The following is a 23082-nucleotide window of genomic DNA, read 5'->3' on the forward strand; positions in this document are numbered from 1 at the left end:
ATTCCCATAGCCTTGTCCACTGCCAAAAATGGTCAACTAACCACTCTTTGCAGCTTTACCCAACCGCTTTCAATGAAACTGTTCTCCAAAGACACATGAATCTCAGAGGAGCTTACTACTCTTTATAGGGAATGTGCAAATAAGAGAACAAAGACAACCACGTATGGTTTCATAACCTATGCTTTCCCCTGGTCCCCCGGTAGCAACATGTTATGTGAATAGCATACAGCCGGGCCACTTACCTGATCCATCAGTTAAAACCTGCATGCCATGGACACACACACACACACACACACACACACACACACACACACACACACACACACACACACACATATATATACGATACACACATACCACTGCAAAGTTATTCCAGGTGGGTATTTCTAACCGATGTACTGCTTATTGAACAGTTAAAAGAGCTGGACTCCCATCTGAAGACATAAACAGTAAACTATACAGTGGGGTCAGTGACCAGACTGAGGGGGGCAGAAGGGGTTGCATGTAAGGGCAAGTTTGGTGTGTGGGAAACACGATTCAAAACAGCCACTCAATACTGTAGGTCAAACACAACATACTATTCTGTTTGGAAATGGTCAACTACTTATCTTTCATAGAACAGCGCCTATCTTTCACAGGTTTGTATAGACTCAGTGTTTAGTTACTAGGTGTGTGATGGGGTGTTCTGTTACAATAGAAATAAGCTTAGGTCATGTGATGTGTCACCGAGGTCTCCAGACATCAGACCTTTGTCCCTTGTCTTAATTCCCACTATCGTCTTCTACCCTATTCCCACTCCTCCTCACCTCTCTCTCTCTCGCTCTTTCTCTCTCGGTCTCTCTCTCATAAGCACACTGCCTTTCATTCTCAAACAGACACCATCTCAATATCACATTCTCCAAATCTCCTGAGGCACTATAGGCTGATGCAATTCAATCAAAAATTATATTTCCCATGGAATCTATTTCGCCAACTTGAGCAGTTGATGCTGAAGTCCAAGAGCTTGCCGCCATAATTGTGTCCCATGTTCTTATAGTCTCACATTTATCTAAACATGCCCACTGGGCAAAAACTGGTTGAATCAACGTTGTTTCCACGTCACTTCAACAACAACAAAATGCAATGTGATATGATGACTTTAAATCAACAAGAAAAATTGATTTGATTTGCAAAACGTCATCAACGGTAAGAGAATTTAGCCTTTTTTCCTCCCAACTTTTAACCAAAATCCAATGACATGTAGAAATGTTGATTTCATGTTGAATTCATGTTAGTTGATAACTCAGCGAAATGTACATAAAAAGTAGACGTTGAACTGATGATGTCTGTGCCCAGTGGAAGGCCAACAAATGAAATAGACAATAGCCTACATGTAGGCCTATCCAGGAGTGGACTGGAACCAGAAAACATCCTTGGCATTTCTAATACACCTGACCATTTCTTCCCCTTTGAGGCCCCCACACCAGCAAATGTTTCTCCTTGAGGCCCCCCGCATCGGCCCATTTTATTCCTTGAGGCCCCCATTATTCACCAGATCATTATTATTTTGTGCAAAAAACCCAAGTCAGACAGGCCCACTTGTCTAAAAATGGACCAGCCCATCTGGCATTTGCCCAAAATACCACAAAACCATTCCACCCCTGGACCTATGATCTTGAAAAGGCACTCTCATTCCAAGGATTTTAGTGCTGAAAGTCAGTGTCCCTCAGATAAGGCTCCATAATTAACTGCATTTCTTAGTTTTAATTGTCTAGATAATTATACATCTCCATCAGTTAATTTCAAAGCTGAAAGTTTAAATTCTTCCTTATATTGTTTTACATTTTAAAGACTCTCTTCACTTTTTGCAATATTGTCTAGTTTGCCATAAAATGTAAAGATATGAGAAAATGGGCACCTTTCCAGAGCAATGACGTTTGGCCAGAGCTCTTACGCCTATTGCTATTCGAAGTGTCTTGAAAGACGGTTAAGAAATAAGGGAGTGAACACTGGAGGGGAGGGGGGGTCAGTGCGAAGAACCGACTAGAATGCTCGCGCTTTTTAACTTGCGCGCACTAACTCACGGAGGCTACCAGAGCAACCAACAGACAACATTTGATCTGTGGGAAATATTACAAGAATGTAATGTTCCAGAAAAGCGGAAACAAAACGGGAAAGTCTCGGTGAAAGTGAGAATTTGGGATATGAAGTTTCAAGCCGCAATTTATTGCCTAAGTATCCTGAATGGAAGGCTCATTACCATTTCAGTTGGAGCGACGGTTCAGGAAATGAACACATTTTTGGAGGAACCCCTATTGATATCATCATAATTCTTTCTACCGAAATTGATCACAATAAACACTTGAGATGGAGAATCGGATTTTGTTTACTTGTATACTGGTTGGAATGTTCCTGCGAAAATCCTGTGGTCAAAACTCAGCAACTGAAGAAGGTGAGCATTGCAGGTGGTGGCCGATGGTCTAGTGGTGGGGTGACTGAGAGACTAGGGAGGAGAAATCTCCGACTGGTGTTATTATATTAAAGGCACAATACTTGTATCATCTGTCATATAATTTCTACAACTTTGACAGTAATATACACTGAGTATACAATGCATTAAGAACACCTGCTCTTTCCAATGACATAGACTGACCAGGTGAAAGCTATGATCCAAGCTATGATCCCTTATTCATGTCACTTGTTAAATCCACTTCAGTCAGTGTAGATGAAGGGAAGGAGACAGGTTAAAGAAGGATTGTTAAGCCTTTTCTGACATGTGTGCCATTCAGAGGGTGAATGGGACAGACAAAATATTTTAAGTGCTGTTGGGTTTTTCACGCTCAACAGTTTCCAGTGTGTATCAAGAATGGTCCACCACCCAAAGGACATCCAGCTAACTAGACAAAACTGTGGGAAGCATTGAAGTCAACATGGGTCATCATCCCTGTAGAATGCTTTTGAAACCTTGTAGAGTCCATGCCCTGAAGAATTGAGGCTGTTCCGTTGGCCAATATAAGGAAGGCATTCCTAATGTTGGTATACTCAGTGTATGTTGATATCTGTTCCTGACTTTAACACTATGTGAAATTGTTGTGCTTATTATTACATGCGATGTAAATTAAAACAAATGATTGATTATAACACCATTACTAATTACTGAATGCTTGTTACAACCATGCATGTGGTAGTTAGAGCTCATAACATATACTGTAATGGTGAAAACTAAACTTGCTGGTGAGTCAGTTCCATCTGTCAGTGGTCTGTCTTTATGACTCAGTGTATGTATACAGTGGACAGACAGAACATTAGACTTCTCACACAGACTTCCATCTATAGAGAATAGACAGGCTTTGACTAACATAGCTTAATTACTTTCTATGCGTCTCACTCAAACATAGAAATCAGTTGCGGTCAGTGCCGTTGCTGCATGTTGGAAGACTGTCATTCATGTTCCATTCAACCCAGTTCAATGTAACATCGATAGGTTTAGGCTACTACATGATACTCAAGTTTTCCCTATATCCATCATAAGGTTGCTACAACCTAGCCTATGAATAAAAGTTTACAACGTAGGTGCACACAGGTTGAGAGAAAAACAGACAGTGACACATGGCCAGACAGTGACACATTCAATACTGCCTTACACACTCTTGCCTGTATCTAGCTTATCTAGGGTGTAATCATTAGTCCAACAGTTGCAAATGAGAGTTTCTATTAAACAAATGTAGCTATTTTTTTCATCTCCGTTTCATTTGCATCCGTTTAAGAAACGTTTTTCAACAGAATCGGCAGAATGAATACACCCCTAATCACTTTCATAGTAGCCACAATGTATTCATTCTAGCCTCTATGCACTCTCCTCCTCTCACATTTTCCCTTTGTTTGTGGACTTCAATGAACAATACATCAGCTGTATGTGACCAGGTTAAAAAAAACTTTCCAAGCCAAACCATGTCATAACTGCAACACACAGCCTACATCATTGTCTCCATATTAGCTAAAGTAACGTCCTAGTCAACATAGCTAATATAACTAATGTGTTAGTAAACCCACTACAATCATGCAGTAATGCTACAGTGTATAGTCAGTAAGTATTTAGACCGGCAGGCCCTGGTGACAATACATTAATAAAACGAAAATCTTACCTTGACTTGGAAGACTTTCAGTGTTGTGTTGGATAGTCATAGCCAGCTAGCAAACATAGCATCCCTCTGTTTGAGGTGTTTGAGTAACTAAACTAGCCAGCTGCATTTGCTAGCTAAGTAAGTTAAACTGAAAATGAAATAAAAAAAGATCTCTCTTTCTCTCTCTCTCTTGCTTCGCCTTCATTTTTGAAGAAATTAATTTGTTGAAAACTGTTCAACTATTATCTTTCTCTCTCTTTGAGTCAACTACTCACCATATTTTATGCACTACAGTGCTAGCTCGCTGTAGCTTATGCTTTCAGTACTAGATTCATTCTGTGATCATTTGATTGGGTGGACAACATGTCAGTGCATGCTGTAAGAGCTCTGATAGGTTGGAGGACGTCCTCCGGTGTCATAATTACTGTGTAAGTCTATGGAAGGAGGTGAGAACCAAGAGCCTCCAAGGTTTTATATTGAAGTCAATGTACCGAGAGGAGAATGGAAGCTAGCTGTCCTCCGGCTACACCATGGTGCTACCCTACAAAGTGCTGTTGAGGCTACTGTGTTTTAATAAATTATTTGGTCATGTGAATATATTTAGTATAGTTTTATCTAAAAATTATAACTTTTTCAATGTTTTACAATTTTAAATTTTTATTAAATTCACGGAGGAGGATGGTCCTCCCCTTCCTCCTCTCAGCAGCCTCCACTAATAGAAATGCTTTTAATACTAAAGACTGGCAGAGAATCACAGATGATCCAGGTTTGATCCCATGTGATGATGTATTTATAGCCTACTGATGGTGATATAACCACATGATGTTTTAGAACCAAGAAGAGCTGTGGAGGAGGCCTTTTTGTAACACATCTGAGCTGTGTGTGTGTGTGCGCGCACATGCAAGAATACATGCATACGTGTGTGTGTGTGTATGTATGTGTGTGTGTGTGCATGTGTGAAGCAGGTCTAAAGAGTTATTGTCAGTTACTCCCATGCCCATGAAGGCTCTGTGGTTTCATAATTTACATTCAGTGTGTAACCACTAATATACGGTATTTGTCAAGCTTGTTCAGGGTGTACTGTAAACCTAACACCGCAATAAAGCTAATACTAATGTACAAGACAGTTCAGACCCAAACAGTTGGTTTACAGTAAACATAGAGACCAGAGAGACACAGACAGAACTACAGTTTACTGGGGCTTAACATTAGAGGCCATATGTGCAGTGTAACTGCAGCCCCTCCCTCTTAGAGAGCTGGAGTACAAAGTCCAGATGTGTGTGTGTGCATGCGTGCGTGTGTGCATGCTTGAGTGCACACTCTTCTTTCAACACTACACTCTTATCAGTACAGTGACCACACATCGAGTGTCAAATTGAAGCGTTAAGAAATTCATTGCGAAGGGCCCAATGAAAATAATGATATTCCAAAGCACTCAACGCTAGAAAATGAACATGGCACGTCTCTCTCACTATCCCTCTCTCTCTCGCTCTCTCGCTCTCTCGCTCTCTTTCTCTCTCTCTGTATATGGGTATACGTCTACTACCAAACATTCCTCTTCTTCTCACAAATGGAACTGCCAATACACACCTCCCCCTTAACATTTCTCTCTCTATCCCCACCTCCAACCTACCCTCCTCCTTATAACACCAATATAAGGAGTTCCTACAGTTCTCCCCCTCTCCCCCTCACCCCTTCTTACTCACTCTCTCTCTCTCTTTAATGAGAAGCACTGTTCCCTGCTACTGTTATGAAATATGGAATATTTGTAAAATGTTGCCTAGTCTAAATGTTATGACAGCATTTTCATCCATCCCTCATCTGGCCACCACTCCTCTGATCTAGCTCACTTCTTCATCCCTTATTTTAGGTTGGCCTGTTTGTTTTGATCTGGTCTTATTGCTGTAATTACTTGTTTTCCACTCATTTCCTTTCCAGAGACAGTTCACACCTCTCCACACATTTTTTCTCTTTTCATTTTGTTTCAGTTTCTCCCGCTTTCAGACTTATGGCATTTTCTATAAAGGTTTTAATGACTGTGGGATAGTGTTGTTCCAAAGAGGTGGATGGTGAGGGGGAGATTCTTTGTGTGTGTGTGTGTGGGTGTGTGTGTGTGTGTGTGTGTGTGTGTGTGTGTGTGTGTGTGTGTGTGTGTGTGTGTGTGTGTGTGTGTGTGTGTGTGTGTGTGTGTGTGTGTGTGTGTGTGTGTGTGTGTGTGTGTGTGTGTGCCAGTGTGTGCCAGTGTGTGCACACTCACATACTGAACAGAAGGAGGACCACTGGAAAAAGTTAAGGGAGGGAGAAGGAATCAGAGAGAGAGTGAGAAAAGAGAGAGAAAGTTGAATATAGTAGTGGGTTTTCCCACAGATGCTCCACACAGTCTCAGTGAGTTCTGGGATTGTACTTATCCCTGTAAATGTTTGGCTGGCTATCATTAATAATTAGTTTGCTTCTCTACGGTAAGTTTGTGGGTAAACAAATAACTATACCACATTGTTTCCCTGTTTCCCACATACACTAATTGTAGTGCATCTCACACATCTACTATAAGCACTATGCTTATAGAAAGTTCCCCATCAGTGGTGTAAATATTGCTTAACTCTGGGAGTATTTAATTCTCAACAGTATGCTGTGACTTATTCAGTTATTCATTTTCACATAATATTAGCATTATATTCTATAGCTATAGCCTATAGATATGAATCTATATTCTATATACCCTATATCTGTAAAAATCTAGTGTCCACCATCTGTAACGCTCTCCTTTCCTTTTCTCTCAGTGTTGAACTGCTGTGAGGGCGACATCCTCTTCCTATTGGACTCCTCAGGCAGCGTCTCATCCTATGAGTACTCCCGCATGCTGGGCTTCCTGTCCGAGCTCCTCCTCCCCTTCTCATTGGGTGAGGACCAGGTGAGGGTGGGGCTACTGCAGGTGGGCACCCAACCCCGCCTCGAGTTTGGCTTTGACGCCCACAATACCCAATCTGGCCTCCAGGAGGCACTGGGGAACACCAAGGCTCTGAGGGGCGATACCAATACAGAGGAGGCCCTCAGGATGGCCAAGGACTGGGTGCTGAAGCCTGGAGGGGCCAGGGGGGCCAGGGCAGAGCTACCCAGGGTTCTAGTGTGGCTGACGGACGGGGTGAAGCCGGGTGATGTGATTGGACCAATGGAGGAGCTGAGAGAGGAGGGCGTAGCCATTCTGGTAATCTCCACGGGCCACGGGAACTACCAGGTGCTGCGGCAGGTGGTCACCCCACCTGTGGAGTCACACCTGTACTTTGTGGACATCGACGATATGAGTATCATCACCGAGGACCTGAGGGATGCCATTATTGGTGAGTGTGTGTGTCCAATTTGATTCCTCAATTGACAGCAATTGACATGGACCTGACCCCTTCTTTTGAGCTCTACTCTAGACTGTACAAATGCATTTCTCCATCCTACTCCTTTATCACATACCCACTCCTAGAGACTGTGAGACACAGAGGGATGCAGAGACAGTGTATGCTAGACTGTAATGAGAGAGGGGGGGCTATTAATAATAAAATGATCCTACCGTGCCCCTCTATGGTGCCAGAGATATATAGAGGGTATTTCTCTGGTCAGATAGAGTAGCAGTCATATGGACGCAATCACTTCCAGTAAACGTATGTAACTCTAAGACAGGATGCATACTGTAGTGATGGGCAGACGCATAGTGTAAATACAGGTTCTTTACGACACAGAAGGAGAAATCCATGGTCCCTCTAGCGAGTGCCTGAAGTTCCTATCCTCTGACACTGAAACCTTTCTTGGGTTTGCTATTTGTTACAAAAGTATCTTCAGAACTGGGTTGTCTATTTCGAGGGGTTTTATGGCATACATTGTGAATGCATTGGGGAACCCACAGTCTGTGTGTCTGTCTGAGCTTCTCTCTTTCATCCTTCTCTCTTTTTTGCCATCTTGTTCTGGTTATCCAAGGATGAATGCTCACCAGTGAGAGAAAGGAATCCGCACACTGATAATATGGTCGTAAAGGTGTTTAGGCAAGAGGAGGCTGGTGAAGGGAGGGTGGCTCAAGTAATAGCTGGAATGGAATGAATGGAACGGTATACCGCCATCGTCCCAATATACCGTTCCATTCATTCAATTTCAGCCATTACAATGAGCATGTCCTTCAATTTAAAGTGGAGTTTTATATTTCACCAGTGTTTCTGTCCTCCGGTCTCGTTCTGTCTCTCCTCTAACAGAGATCCTCTGGGCTGAACGGCTCCAGGTGCGAGATGTGTCCACAGACAGCGCTGTGCTGCACTGGCGACCGGTTCTGGCCGGATTAAACGGTTATTATGACATCCGGTTTGGACCGGCTCCCAGTGGGGGAGTGGTTGGAGGAGGAGCAGGGGGGCCTGGTACCAGCCCCAGTACCAGCGGTGGCCAGTACCAGAGACTCACCCGGCCAGGGGACTCTAGCACGGCCAGGCTGACGGGACTAAAGCCAGACACCACCTACACAGCCACACTGACTCCTGAGTCCAACCTGCAGGTGCTCAACCCCCTCTCCGTCACCTTCACCACTAAGCCAGGTAAGAGGTGGCATGTTTACATTTGACCTTTACAACATTTACATTGTTAATTGTAACAATGTTGGCTCAGTTGGTTGGGATGTTATATCTTTGGGGTAGTGTCCAGCATGGGCACACTGTATACCGAATATTCTGAAGTCACATTCGACAAAAGCACCTGGTAAATCACCAGATAATATATATATTTTAATATTATATTATTACATATAACTTATCGTCTCCTCAGAGGTGTTGAGCCCAGCCGTGGTGACGGTGTCGGACTCAGAGGCCAATAGTGTGAGGGTGAGCTGGGGTCCTCTGCAGCCAGAGTCTGTCCAGAGCTTCCAGGTGGAGTACTCAGCGCTCCCGGGGGGGAAGCTCCACATGACTACTGTGGGCCGGGGGCAGAACTCCACCATGCTGACCAACCTCCAGCCAGACACCCAGTACTTGGTCACCGTGAGCGCCCGTCACTCCTATGGCCAGGAGAGGTCCATGTCTGTCAAAGTGTGCACTGAGGAGGGTAAGGAGCATATAGCATTAAGGATATGTTCTTAGGCACAGATGCGGTATGGGATTAGCCTCAATGTCTTTAAACTGAAGCAATAAAATGGGAAAATGCTAAATGTACCATTACCCTTCACATACCACTGTACAGATGCAGCACGCCGGCCTTTTTCTCTCTCTCTCAATTTAATTTCAATTGCTTTATTGGCATGACGTAACAATGTATATATTGCCAAAGTGTACTTTGGAAAATGAATCCCATCCCTACCTCCTCCCCTTCTCAGTGAGGCCGGATCTTGCAGACCTGCAGCTGACCACGGTGGGCAGTGACTCTGTGCAGGTGGACTGGAAAGCCAGCATGGACGGCCTCAGGGGCTACTGGCTCACCTGGGAGGGACAGGACGGCCACGGCTCTACCACCGCCCAGCGCTCCTCCTTCTACCTGCCCCCCAACTTACTGTCCACACGTCTGACACACCTGCCCCCCGCCACCAGAGTGTGTGTGTGGCCTGTATACCGGACGACACGCGGGAAGGGCCTCTGCTGCACGGCCCAGTTTCATTCAGGTGAGAGAACGGGCCACCGCCATTTTGAATGAGGATGTGAACCCTTCAGCACTGTTGGTTGGGGTCAGTTAATATCAGTTGTGTTCAGTTGGTCAATTGGAGCAAACATGGATATATTAAAGACATGTTCAATTGGATCCTAGAATTGGTGCTTTTGAATCCATCCAAGCCAACTCTTTGTTTGGATGAAGAGGTAGCCTTTTTATTGCCCATATTACAACATTGATTCACTGGTAGTATGTCGCCAGGACTCCTGAAAATTGTTTTAACAACTCCAAAATAGTTCCTGCTAGACAGGATGTTCCTATAAAAAAATGTATGAGCCTAATAGTAAAGGCATGTAATTTAACTGTCAAAATACATTTTGATTACCTTTTAATTTGGCATGAACTTTACCAGTCATGATGTTTTCATCTTATTGTCAAACAAATTACTTCAAAAAGTAGGGTACATGCATATGTTCGTCCACTCGTCTAAAATGCATTCAGCAACCCAACAGTGCACTGTGCACTCGCGCCATTTGATGAATGGAAAGAGACATCTGTTAGAAAGTTGGTTGCAATTTCACTTTAGTCCACCAGAAAAGACAGAACAAATAATACAACAACTATTGTGATTAAACGCAAATATACTAACTCATTGATTTAAAAAATAAAATGTAAAAAAATAGGTATAATCTTTGTAAATGATATCATAAATATAATTGGTGGAGTTATGGCACACATGCAGCGAACAAAAATATATGGAATTGTCTGCTCTACACAACATTACATTCAACTAATTGCAGCATTAACGCAAAAACGAAAGAGGCAAGTGGAATGGGTAAAAGTTTGGAACTTGTTTGGGCAGCCGTGCATTACGGCTGCCCAAAGGTGGCTCCCCTGCCTGTTCGGGCGGCGCTTGGCGGTCTTCGTCGCCGGTCTACTAGCCACCACCGATCCCTTTTTCTTTTTCGTTTAGTTTTGTCTTATTGGTTGCACATGTTCCCTGTTTTGTTTCTTGATTTATGTTTCTTTAATTAAGCCTGTTAGGTCCGCCTAGGTTTGTGCGGGATTGTTACTCTGTTGGTTGTGGATGTGTTTGCGTGTTTGTTGTCTCCGGACTGTTTTGTCCTGTGTTTGGGCTGGTCTGTTTCATGCGCCCTGTATTTTGGCGTGACCGTTTTATGCTGGAGAATAAATATTACGATTTACCGAACGCTCTGCTCTCTGCGCCTAACTCCAACCCACCACTCCTAGTAAACTCTGACATAAAGACCAACATTAGTTTAAGGAAATTGTGATAAATAAAAAAGTATACCACTTTCATTTAAGGACCAAAAAATTGACAGCTGTGTCATATAGATTGCAAAATATTTGGGAAGGGATTTTCGATGTACCGATTCCATGGCACGTTTTATGAACTGATACGCAAAATGACACCGGTTTCAAAACTTTTTCAATTTAAATTATACAAAATTCTTGCAACCAATAGAATGTTATGGGGAAACAACCACCCCAGCTCTGCAGATTTTGCTGCGAAGAGACAATCAATCATTTGTTTTGGTACTGTCCATATATAGCTTGTTTTTGGTCGCAGGTCCAGGGATGGCCGAAGAATTGCAACATTTACCTGGAGCTAACTCTGCATATAGCACTACTTGGTGATTTGAAAAGTCATAGTCAATCGATCAATAATGTAATAATACTTTTAGCTAAAATGTTTTGTTAATTTACAATCTGTAGAAACTATGAGAATAGAAGGGATCAGAACTTGTATTTATTTTTCAAGTAACAGACACATCAACATCAACTGTTCAGAGGATACTTTGTGAATCAGGCCTTCATGGTCAAATTGTTGTAAAGAAACCACTACTAAAGGACACCAATGAGAAGAACATATGTGAGATTTTTGGTTCTAACCGCCGTGTCTTTGCGAGCGCAGAGTAGGTGAACGGATGATCTCCACATGTGTAGTTCCAACCGTGAAGCATGGAGGAGGTGATGGTGTGGGGGTGCTTTGTTGGTGACACTGTCAGTGATTTATTTACAATTCAAGGCACACTTAACCAGCATGGCTACCACATCATTCTGCAGCGTCACGCCATCCCATCTGGTTTGCGCTTAGTGGGACTGTAACGGCTTTCCTCCTGGGAAGGAGAGGCGGACCAAAATGCAGCGTGGTTATAGTTCATGCTTTTTAATAGGTAAACTCAACATGAACATAATACAAAACAATAAATGCGTCAAAACCGAAACAGCCCTATCTGGTGCAACAAACACAAAAACAGGAAACAACCACCCACAAAACCCAACACAAAACAGGCTACCTAAATATGGTTCCCAATCAGAGACAATGACTAACACCTGCCTCTGATTGAGAACCATATCAGGCCCAAACACAGAAACAGACAAACTAGACATCCAACATAGAATGCCCACTCAGATCACACCCTGACCAAACAAAACATAGAAACATACAAAGCAAACTATGGTCAGGGTGTGACAGTACCCCCCCCCCCCCCCCCCCTCCCCCCAAGGTGCGGACTCCGGCCACAAAACCTGAACCTATTGGGGAGGGTCTGGGTGGGCATCTGTCCGCGGTGGCGGCTCTGGTGCTGGACGTAGCCCCCACTTCACCATAGTCTTAGTCCGCCTCATTGTCCTCCTCCGTGGCCTCCTAACCACGGCGACCCTTCTAAATGACCCCACTGGACTGAGGGGCAGGTCGGGACAGAGGGGCAGCTCGGGACTGAGGGACAGCTCAGTGCTGAGGGGTAGCTCCGTACTGGCTGATGACTGGCAGATCCTGGCTGACTGATGGCTCTGGCGGATCCTGGCTGACTGGCGGATCCTGGCTGACTGGCGGCTCTGGCGGATCCTGGCTGACTGGCGGCTCTGGAAGATCCTAGCTGACTGGTGGCTCTGGAAGATCCTGGCTGACTGGCGGCTCTGGAAGATCCTGGCTGACTGGCGGCTCTGGAAGATCCTGGCTGACTGGTGGCTCCATGCTGACTGGCGGCTCTGGCAGCTCCATGCTGACTTGCGGCTCTGGCGGCTCCATGCTGACTGGCGGCTCTGGCGGCTCCATGCTGACTGGTGTCTCTGGTGGCTCCATGCTGACTGGCGGCTCTGGTGGCTCCATGCTGACTGGCGGCTCCATGCTGACTGGCGACTCTGGCGGCTCCATGCTGACTGGCGACTCTGGCGGCTCCATGCTGACTGGCGACTCTGGCGGCTCCATGCTGACTGGCGACTCAGGCGGCTCATGACAGATGGGAGACTCTAGCAGCTCTGGACAGACGGGAGACTCTAGCAGCTCTGGACAGACGGGAGACTCTAGCAGCTCTGGACAGACGGGAGACTCTAGCAGCTCTGGACAGACGGGAGACTCTAGCAGCTCTGGACAGACGGACAGCTCCGGCAACGCTGGAGAGGAGGAAGGCTCTGGCAGCGCTGGACAGAGGAGCTCTGGCGCCTCTGGACTGAGGGGCGGAAGCTCTGGCAGCGCCGGACAGGCGGGAGCATCTGTAGGGATGGGACGAAGAGACAGCCTGGTGCGGGGGGCTGCCACCGGAGGGCTGGTGTGTGGAGGTGGTACTGGATAGACCGGACCGTGCAGGCGCACTGGAGCTCTTGAGCACCGAGCCTGCCCAACCTTACCTGGTTGAATGCTGCCGGTCGCCCTGCCAGTGCGGCGAGGTGGAATAGCCCGAACTGGGCTGTGCAGACGAACCGTGGACACCATGCGCAAGGCTGGTGCCATGTACGCCGGCCAAAGGAGACGCACTGGAGACCAGATGCGTAGAGCCGGCTTCATGGCACCTGGCTCGATGCCCACTCTAGCCCGGCCGATACGAGGAGCTGGTATGTACCTCACCGGGCTATGCACCCGCACTGGGGACACCGTGCGCTCCACAGCATAACACGGTGCCTGCCCGGTCTCTCTCGCCCCCCCGGTAAGCACAGGAAGTTGGCGCAGGTCTCCTACCTGGCTTCGCCATACTCCCTGTGTGCCCCCCCAATATTTTTTGGGGGGCTGACTCTCGGGCTTCCACGCCGCCGTGCTGCCTCCTCATACCAACGCCTCGCCGCCTTCGCTGCCTCCAGCTCTTCTTTGGGGCGGCGATAATCTCCTGGCTGTGCCCAGGGTCCTTTCCCGTCTAGAATCTCCTCCCAAGTCCATTTCTCCAAATAGTTCTGCCTCTCTTGCTGTTGCTGCTGCTGCTGCCTCTCCTGCTGTTGCTGCTTTTCACCACGCCGCTTGGTCCTGTTGTGGTGGGTGGTTCTGTAACGGCTTTCCTCCTGGGAAGGAGAGGCGGACCAAAATGCAGCGTGGTTATAGTTCATGTTTTTTAATAGGTAAACTCAACATGAACATAATACAAAACAATAAATGTGGCAAAACCGAAACAGCCCTATCTGGTGCAACAAACACAAAGACAGGAAACAAAACATAGAAACATACAAAGCAAACTATGGTCAGGGTGTGACAGGGACTATCATTTGTTTTTCAACAGGACAATGACCCAACTCACCTCCAGGCTGTGTAAGGGCTATTTGACCAAAAAGGAGAGTGATGGAGTGCTGCATCAGATGACCTGGTCTCCACAATCACCCAACCTCAACCCAATTGAGATGGTTTGGGATGAGTTGAAAAGCAGCCGACAAGTGCTGCTTGTCGGCTAATTAATTACTTTAAAATCATACAATGTGATTTTCTGGATTTTTGTTTTAGATTCCGTCTCTCACAGTTGAAGTGTACCTTTGATAAAAATGACAGGCATCTACATGCTTTGTAAGTAGGAAAACCTGCAATATCGGCAGTGTATCAAATACTTGCTCACCCCACTGTACACATGGTTAGCAGATGTTAATGCGAGTGTAGCGAAATGCTTGTGCTTCTAGTTCCGACAATGCAGTAATAACCAACGAGTAATCTAACCTAGCAATTCCAAAACTACTACCTTATACACACAAGTGTAAAGGGATAAAGAATATGTACATAAAGATATATGAATGAGTGATGGTACAGAACGGCATAGGCAAGATGCAGTAGATGGTATCGAGTACAGTATATACATATGCGATGAGTTATGTAGGGTGTGTAAACAAAGTGGCATAGTTTGAAGTGGCTAGTGATACATGTATTACATAAAGATGCAGTAGATGATAACGAGTACAGTATATAATGTAGGGTATGTAAACATTATATTAAGTAGCATTGTTTAAAGTGGCTAGTGATATATTGTTACATCAATTTCCATTATTAAAGTGGCTGGTGTTGAGTCAGTGTGTTGACAGCAGCCACTCAATGTTAGTGGTGGCTGTTTAACAGTCTGATGGCCTTGAGATAGAAGCTGTTTTTCAGTCTCTCGGTCCCTGCTTTGATGCACCTGTACTGACCTCTGTACTGACCTCGCCTTCTGGATGATCTTTATGGCCTTCCTGTGAGATTGGGTGTTGTAGGTGTCCTGGAGGGCAGGTAGTTTGCCCCCGGTGATGCGTTGTGCAGACCTCATTACCCTCTGGAGAGCCTTACGGTTGTGGGCGGAGCAGTTGCCGTACCAGGCGGTGATACAGCCCGACAGGATGCTCTCGATTGTGCATCTGTAGAAGTTTGTGGGTGCTTTTGGTGACAAGCCGAATTTCGTCAGCCTCCTGAGGTTGAAGAGGTGCTGCTGCACCTTCTTCACGACGCTGTCTGTGTGGGTGGACCAATTCAGTTTGTCCGAGATGTGTACGCCGAGGAACTTAAAACTTACTACCCTCTCCACTACTGTCCCGTCGATGTGGATAGGGGGGTCCCTCTGCTGTTTCCTGAAGTCCACAATCATCTCCATTGTTTTGTTGACGTTGAGTGTGAGGTTATTTTCTTGACACCACACTCCGAGGGCCCTCACCTCCTCCCTGTAGGTCGTCTCGTCGTTGTTGGTAATCAAGCCTACCACTGTAGTGTCGTCCGCAAACTTGATGATTGAGTTGGAGGCGTGCATGGCCACGTAGTCGTGGGTGAACAGGGAGTACAGGAGAGCGCACCCTTGTGGGGCCCCAGTGTTGATGATCAGCGGGGTGGAGATGTTCTTACCTACCTTCACCACTTGGGGGTGGCCCGTCAGGAAGTCCAGTACCCAGTTGCACAGGGCGGGGTCGAGACCCAGGGTCTCGAGCTTGATGATGAGTTTGAGGGTACTATGGTGTTAAATGCTGAGCTGTAGTCGATGAACAGCATTCTCACATAGGTATTCCTCTTGTCCAGATGGGTTAGGGCAGTGTGCAGTGTGGTTGCGATTGCGTCGTCTGTGGACCTATTTGGGCAGTAAGCAAATTGGAGTGGGTCTAGGGTGTCAGGTAGGGTGGAGGTGATATGGTCCTTGACTAGTCTCTCAAAGCACTTCATGATGACGGAAGAGAGTGCTACGGGCGGGGCGGTAGTCGTTTAGCTCAGTTACCTTAGCTTTCTTGGGAACAGGGACAATGGTGGCCCTCTTGAAGCATGTGGGAACAGCAGACTGGGATAAGGATTGATTGAATATGTCTGTAAACACACCAGCCAGCTGGTTTGCGCATGCTCTGAGGACGCGGCTGGGAATGCCGTCTGGGCCTGCAGCCTTGCGAGGGTTAACACGTTTAAATGTTTTAGTCACGTCGGCTGCAGTGAAGGAGAGTCCGCAGGTTTTGGTTGCGGGCCGTGTCAGTGGCACTGTATTGTCCTCAAAGCGGGGCAAAAAAGTTATTTAGTCTGTCTGGGAGCAAGACATCCTGGTCCGCGACAGGACTGGTTTTCTTTTTGTAGTCTGTGATTGACTGTAGACCCTGCCACATACCTCTTGTGTCTGAGCCGTTGAATTGCAACTCTACTTTGTCTCTATACTGACGCTCAGCTTGTTTGATTGCCTTGCGGAGGGAATAGCTACACTGTTTGTATTCGGTCATGTTTCCGGTCACCTTGCCCTGGTTAAAAGCAGTGGTTCATGCTTTCAGTTTCACGCGAATGCTGCCATCAATCCACGGTTTCTGGTTTGGGAATGTTTTAATCGTTGCTATGGGTATGACATCGTCAATGCACTTTCTCATGAACTCGCTCACTGAATCCGCGTATTCATCAATGTTGTTGTTTGACGCAATACGGAACATATCCCAGTCCACGTGATCAAAGCAATCTTGAAGCATGGAATCAGATTGGTCGGACCAGCGTTGAACAGACCTGAGCGCGGGAGCTTATTGTTTTTGTTTCTGTCTGTAGGCTGGAAGCAACAAAATGGAGTCGTGGTCAGCTTTTCCGAAAGGAGGGCGGGGGAGGGCCTTATATGCGTCGCGGAAGTGAGAATAGCAATGATCCAGGGTTTTACCAGCCCTGGTTGCGCAATCGATATGCTGATTCAATTTAGGGAGTCTTGTTTTCAGATTAGCCTTGTTAAAATCGCCAGCTACAATGAATGCAGCCTCAGGATATGTGGTTTCCAGTTTGCATAGAGTCAAATAAAGTTCGTTCAGGGCCATCGATGTGTCTGCTTGGGGGGGAATATATACGGCTGTGATTATAATCGAAGAGAATTCCCTTGGTAGATAATGCGGTCGACATTTGATTGTGAGGAATTCGAAGTCAGTTGAACAGAAGGACTTGAGTTTCTGTATGTTGTTATGATCACACCACGTCTCGTTAATCATAAGGCATACCCCCCCGCCCCTCTTCTTATCAGAAAGATGGTTGTTTCTGTCGGCGCGATGCGTGAAGAAACCAGCTGGCTGCACCGACTCCGTTAGCGTCTCTTGAGTGAGCCATGTTTCCGTGAAGCAAAGAACGTTACAGTCTCTGATGTCTCTCTGGAATGCTACCCTTGCTCGGAATTCATCAACCTTGTTGTCAAGAGACTGGACATTGGCGAGTAGTATGCTAGGGCGCAGTGCGCGATGTGCCCGTCTCCGGAGCCTGACCAGAAGACCGCTTTGTTTGCCTCTTTTACGACGTCGTTGTTTTCGGTCGTCAGCTGGGATCCAATCCATTGTCCTGGGTGGAAGGCAAAACACAGGATCCGCTTCGGGAAAGTCATATTCCTGGTCGTAATGATGGTGAGTTGACGTTGCTCTTATATTCAGTAGTTCCTCCCGACTGTATATAATGAAACCTAAGATTACCTGGGCTACCAATGTAATAATAACAGTAACACGTAAAAAACTAAATACTGCATAGTTTCCTAGGAACTCGAAGCGAGGCGTCCATCTCTGTCGGCGCTGGATCCGAGATTCAAGTTGAGCTCAGGTGCATCCTGTTTCCATTGATCATCCTTGAGATGATTCTACAACTTGATTGGAGACCTCCTGTGGTATATTCAATTGATTGGACATGATTTATAAAGGCACACAACTGTCTATAAAAAGGTCCCACAGTTGACAGTGCATGTCACAGAAAAAAACCAAGCCATGGGGTCAAAAGAATTGTCCATAGAGCTCCGAGACAGGATTGTGTCAAGGCACAGAATGGAAGAAGTTTGGAACCACCAAGACTCTTTCTAGAGCTGGCTGCCAGGCCAAACTGAGCAATCGGGGGAGAAGGTTTTGGTCAGGGAGGTGACCAAGGACCCAATGGTCACTCTGACAGAGCTCTAGAGTTCCTCTGTGCAGATGGGAGAACCTTGCAGAAGGACAACCATCTCTGCAGCACTCCACCAATCAGGCCTTTATGGTAGTGGCCAGACGTAAGCCACTCCTCTGTAAAAGGCACATGACAGCCCACTTGGAGTTTGCCAAAAAGCACCCAAAGGACTCTCAGACCATGAGAAATAAGATTCTCTGGTCCATTGAAACCAAGATTGAACTCTTTGGCCTGAATGCCAAAGAGTTCATGATTCATGTTGGAGGAGACCTGGCACCACCCCAACGTGAAGTATGGTGGTGGCAGCATCATCATCATGCTGTGGGATGTTTTTCAGCGGCAGGGACTGGGAGACTAGTCAGGATCGAGGCAAAGATTAACGGAGCAAAGTACAGAGATTCTTCATGAAAACCTGCTCCAGAGCACTCAGGACCTCAGTGGAGCGAAGGTTCACCTTCCAACAGGACAACAACCCTAAGCACACAGCCAAGACAACGCAGGAGTGGCTTTGCGACAAGTCTCTGAATGTCCTTGAGTGCCCAGACAGAGCCCAAACTTGAACCCGATCGAACATCTCTGGAGAAACCTGAAAATAGCTGTGCAGCAACGCTCCCCATCCAACCTTACAGAGCTTGAGGGGATCTGCAGAGACAAATGTGAGAAACTCCCCAAATACAGGTGTGCCAAGCTTGTTGCGTCATACGGAAGAAGACTGGAGGCTGTAGTCGCTGCCAAAGGTGCTTCAACAAAGTACTGAGTAAAGGGTCTGAATACTTATGTAAATGTGATATTTCCGTTTTTTTTAATTATTTGTAAAATTGCAAACCTTTCTAAAAGCTTGTTTTTGCTTTGTAATTAAGGCGAGATTGTGTGTTGATTGATGAGTGGAAAAAACGATGTAATCCATTTTAGAATAAGGCTGTAACGTAACAAAATGTGGAAAAAGTCAAGGGGTCTGAATACTTTCCGAAGGCACCGTATATATATATATATATTTACAAAAAATATATGGGGGATTGGAAATGATGCAGACAATTATATTGATGGAAGCTACAATATATCTGCAATATTAAAGCTGATCTGCCCCCTAAACAAACAAAAAAACGTATAATTACGTTCCGTGTCTTGCTGAAGAAAGGACCTATTTTAGTAGAAAGAAAAGTTGGGACAACTGAAAAGGGGCTGAGATAGGGGACTGTCCTGGGATGACAAATGCAGCCACATGGGAAAAAAATGTTTAAACCATGAGACAGAGGTAGGGGTGTGTGTTTAATTTGGAATAAGCTTTCATTTTAATATTTACCACCGTACCAGTACAAATTGCATTTGAAACAAATAGGAGAATGGTTAAATAAGTATTATTTAGAGACCCCCCCCCTCCAAGTTTGACTTTGTTGCATCTAGTTCATGTCTCATTCTTGGGGTCTAAGACCCCAACTGGGCCCTCCGTAATTAGCACTCTGCCAATAGATTCTGTCTGACCCCAAAGTAACCACACCAAAAGGTAGTTGTGGTTATGGCTACTGGGGTTTCCATGGCAACTAACTAACAGTGTTCATTACAGTTGGATATGGTATGCCTCTTGGCTTGCTACTGGGAAGGTCTGGTGTGAGGTTTTAATGTGCGTCTGTTTCCTTCTGCCTTTCAGATGCATCGGCTTGGGGCCACAGATCATAACATTGCTGAGTTTAACAGGCACTGTACTATGGCAAGGATGGAGGGAAGAAGGAGAAGAACAGATAGAAGAACAATACATCTGAACTTGCATCACTCTCTCAGTTCATTCTATCCTCTCTAGACATCATCCACAATACACGAGGCCTTTGGCTTACAAAGCACTTGTGTTTAATAGAGACTGATACAATACATATAGGCTTACTATACTATAAAACTGTTGCTCTATTAGTCAGCACCCTAACTGAACTGTGGGTTGCTATCTTCTGCAATGCAGATTTTCACATATTGCCTAAAACCTGTAATCATACTTAAAACATTTGTTTGTTTGACTGTTTGTTTTTGATATGATCTTAAGATAGAGGTTGGCCAAGCATAGCAGTCTAGATCAAGCTAATTCTGGTTTGCGGTATCATACAAGATGTAGTTTTAATCAAAAAGATGAACGTACAGTAACACATTTTTCTAGTGCACAGAGAGCAACTATGCAATATACTTTCAATGTTTCCCAAGGCACCCACCCGTAATATTTTGGAACATTGAATAAATAAGTGCTCAAACTCAGCTTAGACTTTAATTGAAGGGCAAGTGAACACAGAACCCTTAATAACAGAGAGGAACTCCTTTGAACTAATTACAAATCCCAAACAGATTCTCTATGTGATTCTCTACACTGATAAAACTACAGATAGATGTTCTACTCGTGAGATGTTGCAGATGTGCTTTTGATAAAGGATGGTCACACTGATATTTTCCAGGATTGTTTTGACTCATCACCACCAACACTTATACATGGAAGGATTGGCAATCTGTTACATTGGATGATGCTGTATTCAGTCATACAGGTTGGCCATTGAACCAGGGGGCATACAGTGGGTATCATAAGTATTCATACCCCTTGACTTTTTCCACATTTTGTTGTGTTACAAAGTGGGATTAAAATGGATTTAATTGTCTTTTTTTTGTCAACAATCTACTCAAAATAATATGTTATTGTGGAAGAAAAATTCAAACATTTGTAAAAAAAAAAATACAGTAATATATCTTGATTAGATAAATATTCAACCCCCTGAGTCAGTACATGTTAGAAGCACCTTTGGCAGCAATTACAACTGTGAGTCTTTCTGGGTAAATCTCTAAGAACTTTGCATACCTGGATTGTACAATATTTGCACATTCTTCTTCTTAAAATTCTTCAATTTGCAAGTCTTGCCATAGATTTTCAAGATGATTTAAGTCAAAACTGTAACGAGGCCACACAGTAACATTCAATGTAATCTTGGTAAGCAACTCCAGTGTATATTTTGGCCTTGTGTTTTAGGTTTTTGTCCTTTGAAAGTTGAATTTGTCTCCCAGTGTCTGTTGGAATGAAGACTGAACCAGGTTTTTGATAGAGGAATTAAATTCCTATATGTTTAATACCCAATTAAATTAATACACTCAGCCCATTTCTAAGGATTTGTAAGAAACTTATTAGCATAAAATGGGCGGAGACCAGTCTCAAAATCAAGCACTAGCATTCTAGTATTGTTCTACTATTCTCGAGAGTATTGAACATGATACAATTTACAACAGGTTATAAACTGAACTATAAACTTTATACAGGTTATAAACTGAAAATGACGTCATTAGGTTTCGAACTGTCCGTCTCTCCTCCACTCCAGTACAATGGCAGTATAGTTCTCAAGCCTTCCTACATCGTCTCTCACCAATTTAGATCATTTATGACCAAGCCAAGGTCTTCCTGTGTAGATAAGCATTCTAGCCAGTCTGACGATAGATTCATTCGTTTCTACCAAGGAACAGACAGTCATTGTTCTAATTCTTGATTATAATTACACACATTATTTTCAGTACTAGGATTAAAAGAAAATTCATACATCTATACAGTAACATAATAGTATTCTGATTGAAATGTATACATAATTAGCCATTATTGATTTTAAAAAATCCCTTAACATATCCACCCAATGATTAAATGTTATACATCCAATCACACATCCAGTTTTATTAAAATATTAAAAAGCATACATCTATTTTTATTAGAAATATTTATTGTTATCAAAATACCTTCTAACATAAACCAATACTTGCATTCACCCTGACTGTTTTTAGGCCTACATCAGAATCATAACTCTTCTTATCAGGATTTTCGTTACAATCTTCATCGAAACAAGATACAACCTAACATCTCTAAATATCAAAATGGTCTAATCAAGACCTAAGTTCCTCGCATATGAAGAATCAGGATTCATTCATACTATTTAGGTTTGAGGCATGTATTCATCATTCCACTGGTCAGATCTTGGAATCAGTCCGTACCGCACCATCTGTTTCTCCAGAGTCCTGGAAATGAGACCTCATACACAGGGAATTAGACAAAAGCTACACAAAACTAAAACAGTCACACAGGTGAAGGTAGCCCATAACACAGTGATCATAACATTTTTCCATTTTCCAAACATACTATCAAAACAATTAGTCAGACAAGTATCCACCCCAGAGTTTTCTGCCAACTCGTTAGCCAGGGTGGTCAAACCAGCTAAGGCTTTGGTCACTGATTCGTCCGGAGCTGTGCCATCGGGGAACAAACCACCTCCACCCACTCTCACCCTTTCCAGCCAACAAACATATCCAATACTATCCTATGTAAATTCTATTGTTAAAAGATCCAGATGGAGCACTCTCTCTCTTCTACCTGGCTCTAGGTCTTTGTGTTTGATAAGGGGAAAGGCATGCCTAACTGCACTAGTTGCACAACCACCGGTCCAATCGGTAGGCAGGTTAGGCCCCAGTCTCACACCTCCACAAACCACTAGACATCTGTTCTAGGCCTTTTATCTTACTAAAGTCCTCAGACACAGTCAGGTCCCTCATTGTCTTGTCAGCTGTAACATTCTCTGTCCTATTGCATATTCTTACTTCCCCTACGTCCCATCCATTTGTGATGTAGCGAGCCATACATTAATAATGTCCTCCTGTAACTGTGAAAGGGGGAAGCCTGGATGCGATGGACACATCGAAGGGAAGGGAAACCTAAAATAATGCAGATCAATGCAACTGTCATCGTCTGGCTTCTCCGGCCTTCAAGAACAGCTTTACCATACAGGCCAT

General features: G+C 44.7%; 1 protein-coding gene across 1 annotated transcript; it reads left to right on the plus strand.

Annotated features, from left to right (window-relative positions):
* The first annotated feature begins 1990 nt into the window (after positions 1-1990).
* vwa1 (von Willebrand factor A domain containing 1) lies at positions 1991-20924 on the plus strand. Its single transcript, XM_020506480.2, has 6 exons — positions 1991-2431; positions 6884-7441; positions 8336-8668; positions 8895-9170; positions 9439-9720; positions 19943-20924. Exons 1-6 carry the CDS (start codon positions 2347-2349, stop codon positions 19969-19971), a joined length of 1563 nt encoding a protein of 520 aa, XP_020362069.1. The 5' UTR covers positions 1991-2346; the 3' UTR covers positions 19972-20924.
* Positions 20925-23082: the final 2158 nt, after the last annotated feature.

Source organism: Oncorhynchus kisutch, linkage group LG17 (genome assembly GCF_002021735.2).
Source record: "Oncorhynchus kisutch isolate 150728-3 linkage group LG17, Okis_V2, whole genome shotgun sequence".
Taxonomy (NCBI): domain Eukaryota; kingdom Metazoa; phylum Chordata; class Actinopteri; order Salmoniformes; family Salmonidae; genus Oncorhynchus; species Oncorhynchus kisutch.